This window comes from Sparus aurata, chromosome 2, assembly GCF_900880675.1.
Source record: "Sparus aurata chromosome 2, fSpaAur1.1, whole genome shotgun sequence".
Lineage (NCBI taxonomy): Eukaryota > Metazoa > Chordata > Actinopteri > Spariformes > Sparidae > Sparus > Sparus aurata.
This window is the reverse complement of record NC_044188.1, coordinates 2176345-2190309: the sequence shown is the minus strand read 5'-3', so window position 1 is coordinate 2190309 and position 13965 is coordinate 2176345. Positions and strand designations below refer to the sequence as shown.

General features: G+C 47.5%; 1 protein-coding gene across 3 annotated transcripts in view; it reads left to right on the top strand.

Moving 5' to 3' along the window:
- Positions 1-13965, top strand: part of plekhg2 (pleckstrin homology domain containing, family G (with RhoGef domain) member 2) — a 70129-nt gene that overhangs the window by 15377 nt on the left and 40787 nt on the right. For all 3 annotated transcript variants that reach the window (XM_030443645.1, XM_030443664.1, XM_030443654.1), the window contains exons 4-5: positions 9512-9578; positions 11558-11604. In XM_030443645.1, coding sequence (XP_030299505.1) covers positions 9512-9578; positions 11558-11604 — 114 coding nt within the window. The remainder of the gene's footprint in view (positions 1-9511; positions 9579-11557; positions 11605-13965) is intronic.

Genomic DNA, 13965 nt, shown 5'->3' with positions numbered 1-13965 from the left:
AGTGAAACAAATCAGCTCTAACTGAGCGTTTATTTATTCCTGACTCTTCACTGATAGTGACGTTAAATCACATTATAGTTCTGTAAGTGAATAATTACACTCTGACTGTTTCCACTCAGGCAGAAGAGACGGAGATAACCTCTCCTCCTCCTGCAGGCTGTTTGTGTTCCATCAGTCCGTCAGAGAGTTTCCTCCTCTGACGGGAGGTAAATCAGACTCACCTGAGGCGTGTCGGTGTTGGCGCTGCTGCTGACACTGATTACAGGTTCGTCCTCATGAAAGAAAGAAAACTAGCTCCTTTTTAACCGAAGAGGAACAAGTGTTTGTGTTGGACCTCAGACGGCCCCGACAGAGGGAGTAATAAAGTACTTCTACTGTAGTACCGGGCCTCAGCTCAGCTTCAATGTGCTGAGTTAGACTTTGTTGTACTTTACTTCACTACTTTTATTTAACAGTTACAGTCATCAGTCAAACTTGTTCTTAAATCAGCAGTTTTCCAAAGGGAGTTCTGTACTGCAGCTAGTGTGACGTTAGCTGGAAAGGACACGCAAGTATTTGCAAGAGAAATGAAGTTATAATATTAAGATTAAAGTGCTCAAAGCAGAAAAATGTAACCCCTTCTCCCTCTCTTTATCACTCTCTTATATAGCTCTCCTCCTCCTCGTCCTCCTCGTCCTCCTCCTCCTCCTCCATCCATCAGTGTAGTGGAGCAGCATATCTCAGATGCCGCACCGTCAGCTGCTGTTTATCACTCTGTTAAAGAGTCGACTCGCTCCGTGTGGCGATGGAAACCAGACATCGGGCCGGTGCTGTTTGCTTTGGCCCCGGCCTGCAGAGGAGGAGGCGTCGGTTGTTCGGGGGTCGGGGGTCGCGGGGTCACCTGGGGTCAGGGTTAGGTTTGTTTATTTAGCAGCTTAAACCCCTGAGAAGAAAAGTGAGAGGATGAAATATGTTGAGCTGCTGGCGTGAAGGACCGAGGGGGGAGGAGCTAAATATAACATCAAACACAAGAAGTGAAACATGTAGAAGTGGAAACATGTATTCTTCATCTGACTCTGAGCAGTTTGTTGTTGTTGTTTCCTGTTTTATTTTGAAGTTATCTTTGTCTGCTTCACCTCCGCTCCCCCAGGTTGGATTTAGTTATCGCCTCGTCTGTGTTTGAGTCCAGGATCAGTTCGTCTGTTCCGGTTCTGTAAACACTAGAACTTTACTGTGGCGGACCCTGCCACCCTTGTAGCTTGGACCTTAGTTTGAGTTTCTTCTCTAAACCTACACAATGCTCCTTTAACAGCATCCTCCAAGTTAAAGCACGTTTCCAGATGTTTGTCAGATGTTTCTGATTATCAGCTTTGATTGTTTCTCTCTCAGTTTACTGTCTGTCTGTCTGTCTGTCTGTCTGCATCCTCCTGTCTCTCTCTCTCTCGGCCTGTCGTCCCCCTCCTCCCCTCTGTGGTCAGTCCATAAAAACAAAAGAAAAACACCCAGAATTCCCTCTTCCTCTCCCACAATCCCCCACTAATGATGTCCGCCGGCCACAAAATGAGGCCTGACGCCAGAGAGAGAGAGAGTGTGTGTGTGTGTGTGTGTGTGTGTATGTGTGTGTGTGTATGTGTGTATGTGTGTGCGCATGTGTGTATGTGTGTATGTGTGATAATGAGAGAGTTGATTTCAGCTTGTTAACTAAGAATGCAGTGAGAGTTTAGTGGTGTAACCTTGTGTGTGTGTGTGTGTGTCTATGTGGTGTGTGTGTGTGTGTGTGGTGTGTGTGTGTGTGTGTTGTGTGTGTGTGTGTGTGTGTCTATGTGGTGTGTGTGTGTGTTGTGTGTGTGTGTGTGTGTGTTGGCGAGGAATCAAACCGCACATTTCTCTTAATTGAATTTTCATTCACTCATTTATGATTTACACTCATTCACACTGTAAACTTTAACACTTGAGGTCTCATCAACATCTCTTCTCGACTCTGAGTGATTTTTTAAGTGTTGTTACTGGAAAACAAGAATCTCTGTCAGGCGGTCGGGTTCTGATCCACCTTCAGCCACAGAGCAGCTTCAGGCTGAAGGTGTCCTCTGGACTGTTGGAGGAGGTGATGGGTGGTCTGGATTATTAGTAGAGACGTGAGGACGAGGTCTGCAGAGCGTCAAACGCTCATGTGGGCGGAGTTTCCACCAGGGTCCATATGTGCAGCAGCAGAGGAGGAGAAGGAGGATGAAGGACACGTCCTGCAGAACCGGTCCACAGTGTCAGAGCCGAGCCTGTTTGCTGTCACTGTGACTGTTAACAGATCATTGGCTGAGTCCAGCAGTTTATGTGGTCGGTGTGTTGATGCCAGGTCTGTTGACTCATGACGTCAGCCAATCACAGCAGGGATTCATGTCTCCATGGAAACAGGGTTAGTTTAACAGAACAGAACTCATTAAATGTTGGTAACGGTCCAGATAAAGAACCGGGTCCAAGAACCTTTTCTCTTTTTCTTTAGACTATGTGAGACAATCAGGTGTGTTCAGGTTTCTGGTGTCTGTCAGAGAACAGGTTAATGTGGTGATACAGGGCTCTGTCTCCTCTCCTTGTGTCCTCTTCTTGTGTCCTCTCCTTGTGTCCTCTCCTTGCTTCCTCTCCTCTCAGACTCCTTCTCCTCTCTAACCTCTGATGATGTTGGACCTCCTCTCCTCTCCATGTGTCCTCTCCTTGCTTCCTCTCCCCTCAGACTCCTTCTCCTCTCTAACCTCTGGTCGTGTTGGACCTCCTCTCCTCTCCTTGTGTCCTCTCCTTGCTTCCTCTCCTCTCAGACTCCTTCTCCTCTCTAACCTCTGGTGATGTTGGACCTCCTCTCCTCTCCTTGTTTCCTCTCCTTGTGTCCTCTCCTTGCTTCCTCTCCTTGCTTCCTCTCCCCTCAGACTCCTTCTCCTCTCTAACCTCTGGTCGTGTTGGACCTCCTCTCCTCTCCTTGTGTCCTCTCCTTGCTTCCTCTCCTTGCTTCCTCTCCCCTCAGACTCCTTCTCCTCTCTAACCTCTGGTCATGTTGGACCTCCTCTCCTCTCCTTGTGTCCTCTCCTTGCTTCCTCTCCTCTCAGACTCCTTCTCCTCTCTAACCTCTGGTCGTGTTGGACCTCCTCTCCTCTCCTTGTGTCCTCTCCTTGCTTCCTCTCCTCTCAGACTCCTTCTCCTCTCTAACCTCTGGTCGTGTTGGACCTCCTCTCCTCTCCTTGTGTCCTCTTCTTGTGTCCTCTCCTTGTGTCCTCTCCTTGCTTCCTCTCCTCTCAGACTCCTTCTCCTCTCTAACCTCTGGTCATGTTGGACCTCCTCTCCTCTCCTTGTTTCCTCTCCTTGTGTCCTCTCCTTGCTTCCTCTCCTCTCAGACTCCTTCTCCTCTCTAACCTCAGGTCGTGTTGGACCTCCTCTCCTCTCCTTGTGTCCTCTCCTTGTTTCCTCTCCTCTCAGACTCCTTCCCTTCTCTAACCTCTGGTGATGTTGGACCTCCTCTCCTCTCCTTGTTTCCTCTCCTTGTGTCCTCTCCTTGCTTCCTCTCCCCTCAGACTCCTTCTCCTCTCTAACCTCAGGTCGTGTTGGACCTCCTCTCCTCTCCTTGTTTCCTCTCCTTGTGTCCTCTCCTTGCTTCCTCTCCTCTCAGACTCCTTCTCCTCTCTAACCTCTGGTCATGTTGGACCTCCTCTCCTCTCCTTGTTTCCTCTCCTTGTTTCCTCTCCTCTCAGACTCCTTCCCTTCTCTAACCTCTGGTGATGTTGGACCTCCTCTCCTCTCCTTGTTTCCTCTCCTTGTGTCCTCTCCTTGTTTCCTCTCCCCTGAGACTCCTTCTCCGCTCTAACCTCTGGTCATGTTGGACCTCCTCTCCTCTCTTTGTGTCCTCTCCTTGCTTCCTCTCCCCTCAGACTCCTTCTCCTCTCTAACCTCTGGTCGTGTTGGACCTCCTCTCCTCTCCTTGTGTCCTCTCCTTGCTTCCTCTCCCCTCAGACTCCTTCTCCTCTCTATCCTCTGGTCGTGTTGGACCTCCTCTCCTCTCCTTGTTTCCTCTCCTTGTTTCCTCTCCCCTCAGACTCCTTCTCCTCTCTACCCTCTGGTCGTGTTGGACCTCCTCTCCTCTCCTTGTGTCCTCTCCTTGCTTCCTCTCCCCTCAGACTCCCTCTCCTCTCTAACCTCTGGTCGTGTTGGACCTCCTCTCCTCTCCTTGTTTCCTCTCCTTGTGTCCTCTCCTTGCTTCCTCTCCTCTCAGACTCCTTCTCCTCTCTAACCTCTGGTCGTGTTGGACCTCCTCTCCTCTCCTTGTTTCCTCTCCTTGTGTCCTCGCCTTGCTTCCTCTCCCCTCAGACTCCTTCTCCTCTCTAACCTCTGGTCATGTTGGACCTCCTCTCCTCTCCTTGTGTCCTCTCCTTGCTTCCTCTCCCCTCAGACCCCTTCTCCTCTCTAACCTCTGGTCGTGTTGGACCTCCTCTCCTCTCCTTGTGTCCTCTCCTTGCTTCCTCTCCCCTCAGACTCCCTCTCCTCTCTAACCTCTGGTCGTGTTGGACCTCCTCTCCTCTCCTTGTTTCCTCTCCTTGTGTCCTCTCCTTGCTTCCTCTCCTCTCAGACTCCTTCTCCTCTCTAACCTCTGGTCGTGTTGGACCTCTCCTTGCTTCCTCTCCCCTCAGACTCCTTCTCCTCTCTAACCTCTGGTCATGTTGGACCTCCTCTCCTCTCCTTGTTTCCTCTCCTTGCTTCCTCTCCCCTCAGACTCCTTCTCCTCTCTAACCTCTGGTCGTGTTGGACCTCCTCTCCTCTCCTTGTTTCCTCTCCTTGTGTCCTCTCCTTGCTTCCTCTCCCCTCAGACTCCTTCTCCTCTCTAACCTCTGGTCGTGTTGGACCTCCTCTCCTCTCCTTGTTTCCTCTCCTTGCTTCCTCTCCCCTCAGACTCCCTCTCCTCTCTAACCTCTGGTCGTGTTGGACCTCCTCTCCTCTCCTTGTGTCCTCTCCTTGCTTCCTCTCCTCTCAGACTCCTTCTCCTCTCTAACCTCAGGTCGTGTTGGACCTCCTCTCCTCTCCTTGTTTCCTCTCCTTGTGTCCTCTCCTTGCTTCCTCTCCCCTCAGACCCCTTCTCCTCTCTAACCTCTGGTCGTGTTGGACCTCCTCCCGGCTCTCAGGCTCTCAGGCTCATCCTGCAGACGTTTGGCTTCATCTTTACAGTCGTCTGCTGCAACATTAAATATGTTTAGCAGTAAAGTTTCCTGATATATTGTTCAGCGAGCTGCAGCGTTCACCTTCTGGCTCCAGTTTCTGCCTAGCAACAAAGAAATCTGTTCCAGGAAGTAAAAACAAAGCGTGTCAGAGACGGTTCCAGAAATTTTCCTGCTACAGTTCGTTTTACTGCCGATAACCACTTTCAGCTGCAGCATCCTCGACACGAGCAGGGAAATATTCAATGTTCGTCAGAAAGATGAAGAAATGTTAAACGGCTGTTAGCAACTAGTTTCTCCCTCCTCATGGTTTATTTTAAGTAGAAACATGTACAAAAGGTTCACAGTGTCGATAAATCTGCAGGTTTTTACTATAAAGTTAAAGTTTCTGTAACGTCTGCCTGCACTGAACCTGAAAACAACAGACGGTCGGTTTGTTTGTTTGTTGGTTGGTTTGGTTGGTTGGTTTGGTTGGTTGATTTGGTTGATTTGGTTGGTTGGTTTGTTGGTTGATTTGGTTGGTTTGGTTGGTTGGTTTGGTTGATTTGGTTGATTTGGTTGGTTGGTTTGGTTGATTTGGTTGGTTGGTTTGGTTGATTTGGTTGATTTGGTTGGTTGGTTTGGTTGATTTGGTTGGTTGGTTTGGTTGGTTTGGTTGGTTGATTTGGTTGATTTGGTTGGTTGATTTGGTTGGTTGGTTTGGTTGATTTGGTTGGTTGGTTTGGTTGATTTGGTTGGTTGATTTGGTTGGTTTGGTTGGTTGATTTGGTTGGTTGATTTGGTTGGTTTGGTTGGTTGATTTGGTTGATTTGGTTGTTTGGTTGGTTGATTTGGTTGGTTGGTTTGGTTGATTTGGTTGATTTGGTTGTTTGGTTTGTTGGTTGATTTGGTTGGTTTGGTTGATTTGGTTGATTTGGTTGTTTGGTTTGTTGGTAGGTAAATAACGGCCTTGCTCTGCTTGATGTTGCAGATTTCTGTTTGGCATATGTGTGAGAAATGACAACATAAATTACTGTAATAGCAACTATAACAATCTATAAACATCAATATACATACATCTACATATATAAACATCTATACGCGTATATAAACATATACACTGAATGAGTGTCTCCCTGCTGAGCTTCTGTTGCTGCTTCGTCCTTGAGTCAGAAACGAGACGTGACCGTGACTCAGAGACTGAAGGTGAAGAAAGTCGCTCCACATGACTGAGCGTGAAAATGAAAACCAGAAATCAAACTTTCGTCCGAGGTCGAGCCAAACTGTGTAATGAACATGTATTTCCTCCTGGACGGCTCGGTGACGCTGAGCAGAGCCGACGGCTGCATCACTCACTTTAACTCTCCTTTCAAAGCGGCCGCCGCTCTCACTCGGATCATAAACCACCACGAGACTTTATCATCGCCGTCAACAAGACAAACACCAGAGCTCACTTCATTCATGTGCATTTATTTCATGAGCTCAGTGATGCAGAAACTCTGAACTGCTGCCAGGCTGCAGAGGAGGAGAGGATGTGGTGTGATCTGTAAGGCCCGGGTTGGCGGTCCAGTTCTTGGTGTTCCTGACCCACGCAGATCCCTGCGGCGGCGGCGGGACTTTTCTGCTACAATAAACAGGGTTTGTTCCTCCTGAGGCTTCAAAGTGGGTCCAACTGTTGTCTTTCTTTACTTCAGTGCTGCTTTCTGTCTTTTACAGACGCAAACAGAAAAAGTTTAGCTTTTAATTTGGAGCCAAAAACAAAGAGTTTGGCTTCAGAACCGTCGAGGGATAAAACATCAAATGCAGTCGGACGGCTTTCTAAAGTGCTTTTTAAAGAGTCGTAATTCTGCCTCCGAGCTGACGCTGACACAGAACCATGTGGAGCTGTTTGGATCCAGGCAGGCGCTTTGGAATCAAACCTGGCAGCTGATTGATCTTTAATTATTAGAATTTTAAATCTGATTTAACGTGCAATATTTAATTTGATCCTCAACGTTACTTTAATTGCTTGTTTTTACCTTTTATTGTTTTAACTGTTCATGAGGATTGATTGATTGATCTAACTTCAACCAATCAGATCAACAGGAGGTTAATCAAACTCTTCTTTAATGAAAGAAACTCTCCCGTCCTGATAGAACTGATGCTATCGTGGCTACGCTAACAGCTAACCTCTAACCTCTACGCTGGACTTTCCTTCCTGACATCAGGGTCAGAGTCACTGTCATGTAAGAAAGGTAACTCACCTGAGTTCAGGTGTCTGAACTAAACGAACAGCGAGCGTGTCACCGGGTTCACAACAGTTCAGAAGTCCAGATATTTGAACTTTTGCCAGCGAGCTTTATTTTGAAAGTCATAACCACGTCTCTCCAAACAGCGGCGTCGTCAGCTTTGTCCCGACCCGTTTCTCAGATGATTCAGGGACTTTGTAAGCGGTTTGTTTGGATGAAGGAGTGGGAGGCTGGTCTGGGATCAGTTTGAACGCCCTCCGCGCTGCCTCCCTGCTGATGTGGTGTATCTGTGTTTGAAAAGGGACGAAACTCAGAACCAAACAGAACGAGATCAAACACGCTGGACGAGCTGGTTTGTGTTTCAGGCCTCGTCTCTCGTCTCCTCTGCGGGACCAGTCGGAGGTTTCTGTCCTCGTCTGCGTCCCGTGTGTCGGTCTGATCGATGTGTTTAACATCCTCGTTAATCACAGAACGATCAGATGTGACTGTGGCGACGCGACAGAGCAGGTCAGAGGTCAGAGGTTGTTTCAGAGTGACGTGATGCGGCTGAAGGTTGTCCGAGGACGCCGACGCTGTTACAGGTTATTATTACACATGTCTGTATTTAAAAAGCCATCCTGCCTCTGCTGAGGATCTGTGACTGTGTGCTGCTGTAATCTTGGCTGAACTGATGGATGATGGATGCAGGAGAATGAAGACGTGTGTGTGTGTGTGTGTGTGTGTGTGTGTGAAGCTGTTGTGTTTGGGACTTGGCAGGATGGAGGATGACGGCGAGGATGAATTGTGGGAACGGACGGAGAGTTTTTTCAGGGCGATGGTCTGCCAGCTGTAGCAGTCTGGAGTCAGTTTAGTGTCACACTAACCTCCGTCGACTCGTCCAGACGGCTTCACTCTCACTGAGCTTTATACGATCGTTACTGATTATAGTTTCTAAATGTTTTCCACGAGCTGGCTGTGAACCAGTTTCACTTCGACTCTGAGGCAGAAATGCGGATCAGGATCCTGGAGGTCCTTCAAGACCCAGCGTGCAGCCTGTAGACCTCAATGTGTTGTTGAGGCACGAAAAACTGAAACTGACTCTGAATTTTATATGAACTGTGAAGTTGGTTCGGGTCAGTCTCCAGCTCTGATACTCGACCCGGTTTATAATGTCAGTAACGTCCGTGCAGCAGCAGCAGGTGGTCGGCATCATCGTCAGCCTCTGTCGAGGGAAGGAAAATATTCAGTCCTGGTTCCAGGTAACAATCATCTGTGAAACGACCATCATTTCATTGTTCTGTGCTGCATCTGTCAACTTTAACTTCTGGCAGAGTTTCCAGAACTTCTTCTCCGGGGGAACTTTCTTTTTAATTTGTGTTTTCAGGTGTAAAAACACAAGGACAGAATAATTAATGCATTTTTTCCAGAATTTCATACATCGATCATTCCAGTCGTCCTCTGCTGGCACGCTGGCCTGCAGCCACTTCTGTCTGATGACTTTCTTGCTTCCAACCAAATGAACTTCATGTTACGTTGTGTAAAAACACCAACATGTGAGACAGTAATCTGCCATGGATTTCCCACAATGCCTCAACATTTGTCCTGAACTCTGTGATATACTTCTGCGACACGGTTGCGTGTGGACATCTTGAGCTGCAGCGTCAGACGGTCAGTGACGGTTGTTCTCAGTGGAGGTGAAACAAAGCGATGGCTCAGTTTTCTCTTCAGGTGACGCTTGAAATCAACCTTGTGTTGGAGCGTCTGATCATGTTTCTGTCTAAAACGCTCGTCACAGTTTGGTGGGAAAGGACTTCTGATTTATTCCAAAGAAGACAATATTCCTCCGAAGCCGTCTGCACATCTAACCAAAACAAATATCCCTGTAATGACCTGCTGCATGCAGCCAGCTCAGCCTCCCTGTTTCACGTTCTGACGTCTGTGAACGTCCACAAATCTGCTCAACTCCTTCAAACTCTGTTTTGGTTTGTCTTCCCTTGAGGGAGAAAAGTGGAGGAGAGGTCAAGAAACCCAAAACATATCAGCACATCCCACAAGTCTTCACTGGAAACCACTGCAGTCACATTAACGAGGTCCAAAATGGAGTCCAGAGTTTTGTTATCTACAGAATAATTAATGATTACTGCGTCTGTGTCTCCTCAGTGATCTCCTGGAGGACCTGGAGAGGTGTCCTCATGCTGCCGCCATCGCTGAGTGCTTCGTGGAGAGGGTGAGTACAGTACTGTGTGTGTGTGTGTGTGTGTGTGTGTGTGTGTGTGTGTGTGTGAGAGAAGCTGTTGGTTGACAGGAACCATGACCCGGTGAACACCCAGTAAAGCAGCAGCAGGACCGGACCCGGTCAGTCCAACAGCCACTGCTGCTGCTGATTAAACCAACACCCAATGAATACACCGTGTGTGTGTGTGTGTGTGTGTGTGTGTGTGTGAGACAGTAGTGATATTGTCCTCACATGTTTCAGCACACACCCTTCTTAATGACCTCAGTGACATCATCACCTCCTCCTGCAGCGCCGCCGTCAGGTCAGAATGTAAAGGTGTAGGTGTGTGTTATCTTCAGGAGGTCTGATGTGCAGACTGAACTTCCTGTCTGATGTCTCAGTGGACATTAGATTAAACTGTTAGCGAGTTATTTTTAGACTTCTCCGTATACGTATAGAGTCGAACACAGAGCTGTCTTTATCTCTGAGCTCCTGATGACAGGAAGTGACAGGAAAATGTAATTACAGGCCTGAGAAGGAGAGTGAAGGACGGCAGGAGACACAGCTGGACCCACATCCTTCAGAACCAGCTGCCATGTCGTGGTTATAATCCCTGATACATATTTAAAGGGATATTCCGGTGTAAATTTAATCCATGGTCTAAATCACCGTGAAACTGTGTTAGACTCCCTCTCGAGAGATCAAGTTATCAGACCGCTAATTTGACGGAGTTTTATCAACCTCAGAAACGACCGCACAACAACAATACACTGCAGTAAATGGATCCAAATATAAACCGCCACCAAAAAGCCACAAATAATGCTCAGAACAGCACCAAACTTCAGCAACAGTACAAATAGGGTCTCAGCACATAGTCCGGGGCATCTAACCTCCGCTAGCTTAGCTGGATTTCTACTGAAAAGCTGACTAAATTTACCACTCTTCTGCAGCAGCTTCCTGTTGACGGGAAGTCCCGACGAGTCGATTACCGAGTGCAGTAGAGTTCCGCGGCTCATGGATGAAAATGTATGATTATGACTCCATGGAAAAGCAATCAAAGTTCATATGTGTCTTACCTGCCAGTTTATAACAGTTATTATCGAGAGCGGACAGGGAAAAGAACGGAATTGAGCATTTCTAACCGCACTCGGTAATCGTCGCGTCGGGACTTCCCCGACCCGGAAGCTGATGGAGGAGAGTTGAACTCTGTTTTTAGCTTCCAAGTAGAAATCCAGCTAAGCTAGCGGAGGTTAGATGCCCCGGACTATGTGCTGAGACCCTATTTGTACTGTTGCTGAAGTTTGGTGCTGTTCTGAGCATTATTTGTGGCTTTTTGGTGGCGGTTTATATTTGGATCCATTTACTGCAGTGTATTGTTGTCGTGCGGTCGTTTCTGAGGTTGATAAAACTCCGTAAATTAGCGGTCTGCTAACTTGATCTCTGGAGAGGGAGTCTAACACAGTTTCACTGTGATTTAGACCATGGATTAAATTTACACCGGAATATCTCCTTAAATTAAATCACATCAGCTCTGACGCGTCACGTAGACGTTCACATCGACATTAACCGGAACTTTTCGACCAGTGAGAGACGAGAGTTTACGTCCGACTTCTCTCTGTGGATGTTGGAGGATGTTTGTGTCTGAGGTGTTAGACGAGGAGGAGGAGATGCTGATAATCCATCTCGCAGCTGGTTTAATGACACGTAACATGTTGGAGTCTAAACACAACGCTGTTAACAGAGAACAACGTCCACAGATATACAGTTTATATGAGAAACAACCGTGTGATGTTTATGTTTTTAGGGACATAAAACATACAGCTGTTCCCTCCTGTTAGTCAGAGCTGAGGAGTCGAGGTGACGAGAGGTGAAGCATCTTCAACCTGAAACAAGCCCAGCTGACTGCGATACAGAACCAGAACCTGGATGCCTTTCCTCTGTGTCTTCTCTCTAACATCGGCTGTGTTCTCTGTCCCTGTGTTTCTCTTCAGAGTGAAGCGTTTGAAATCTACACACTCTACTGCATGAACTACCCAAAGTAAGTACCGGCACATCCACCTCACCTGGACCCGTCTTCCCATCAGAACTCTGTGGCTGCAAACTTTAGACTTGACTTTACTCAACTGCTCTGAGATGTGACAGCTGCAGGTTTAACGATTGTCGGCCATTATTGATGACATCACAGGCAGCTGAGTGTGTTGAATAGGTCAGAGGAAGCCTTCTGATTGGCTGTTCAGCTCACTTCTTCTTCTTCCACTGTTGGACTCCTCGGTGCTCGTCTGAAGTCGCCTCCTGTAGATTTAAACTCTCCGTCTTCTTTAAAGTTATTCTCTGATAAATCCGGACTGATGTGTCGACTCGTCAGCTGCGAAGCTTCGACGCAAAATGTGAATTTTTTATTCTTCGTCAGTCTGTTCCTGATAAAAACTGTCTGACTGTGGAGCTCGGTCCAACATGAAGACGTGTGAAGCGTCTGTTTTATGAGCAGAGTAAATGTGTTTTTAGTAGAAACATAAAGTGGATTAAAATAGAAGCAGAGAGGAGTGTGTGTGTGTGTGTGTGTGTGTGTGTGTCCGTCTTACTTTTGTCTCAAAACCAGAACTTTGCTTTTGATTCTGGCTCATAAATTCAGACTCTGGCTGCTTCGTGAGTCTTCAAATAAAAACCGTCACATCAGTTCTTTTCGCTCGTCAGCACGTTGAGATTCAAACACGACGTGAACGCTGCGCAGAGAAACAAGAACGAAAGAAGTTTGTCAAACAGAAAAGTGACGCTGCTCGTGTTAAATCACGTTACCTGTGGCTCACCTGGCGCTTGTAACAATGGCGTCGAGTTAACATCATGTGCATTGATTACAATGTTTATTCAATAAACCAGCAGCATGTGAGTGAGAGACAGTCTGACAGAAGAGGATTCGGGTTTGTACGAGTGACGGTGATGTGAAGGTACACCTGTGTGCACACCTGTGGACCGACAGGAAATGACCCGCTGTTGACACGATCAGAACAAAAGCTTCCGTCACAAATATATTTATTTTATATATTCAACTTGCAGTCGTCCTTAAAAAGTATTTTGCGTCCAGATGTTCAGCAGTTGTGCGTCTCGTCCTTCTTTCTCTCGTTCTGTTTGTCTTTTATTCTCTGCAGAGAGAATCGCTGCTAATCACACGATCCACCTCCTCCATCAGCCTGACAGATGTTCTGCCCAGCTGTGTGTGTGTGTGTGTGTGTGTGTGTGTGTGTGTGAGTGTGTGTGTGTGTGTGTCACCTCGCTGCTCTCTGCCTGTCGCCTCCTTTAAGCTCCATTAAACTCCAATAAAAAGAAGTAGGTCAAACGCTGTCAGACCTCCAGACTCTCCGCGCTGCTTCTCCTGCTGGATCCGATCGGGCCTCGCAGGTCCAAACTCATTCTGCACGTCCGGTACATGTCCGGACGTCACAGAGGGGATGTGACAGGAACACCTGAATCTGTATGTAAAAGATAAGAACCACAGAACCAAACCAGAACCAGTGCCACACAGTCGCCAGAAGAAATGTCTGCAGCGTACGTTTGTGCTCAGCACAGATGTGTTCAAGTGTTTTTAGAGGTTCAGTTTCCAAATGTATGTCGTTCATGTGTTCTGGTTCTGTTCAGGCACAAAAGCCACTTGGTTAGTGTTCAGAAAACATCTTCAAAACTAGACTGAGAAATGTTCTGAACTCTCAGGTTCATGCACAGTTTTGTCGCCACAAACGCGACCTGAAACGTCCCGATGTTTCGTAAAAGAAGACGCAGCTGGAAACATCCCGAGAACCTGTCGACTGTCATCTGTCATCGTCCCTGAACACAGCTGGAAACATCTCGTCACAAACACTGTTCTGTACCGACGTCTCGTAAATCAAATGGTTGGTTCTGTCATCAGAAACGCGGCTGGAAACGTCCCAACATCTGGTTAAAAAACCTGATTTTGTCGCCACTTATACAACTGAAAAAGTTCAGATGTTTAATTGTAAAAAGTATCTGACTTTGCACAACAAACACGGAAGGAAACGCTCCAACGTCTCATCAACAGTGTCACTGTTAGAACCTCCAACACGTCAGACACCTCGGCACAAACACAGCTGGAGCTCCAGATGTTTCAGTCGGCTCGTTCAGGTGTGACGTCGGCTCACGTTCGTGTCGTAGAAACGTTGATATGTTACATGCGACACGTTTCACTGTGCTGGCGGCGCTGAGACTCGCTGCGCTGAGCAGATCCACAGTAATGTGATCAGCAGTCGCGGCTCCACATTCTTTCCGCTCTGATCCGCAGGGTCACATTTGGAGGGAAATCTGCTGTGTTGCAGGTTTGTGAACTCGCTCGTCGCTCCGTCGGGGAAACACGAGATGAGACTCTGCGTTCGGTTGGTTTGAAGGGAAA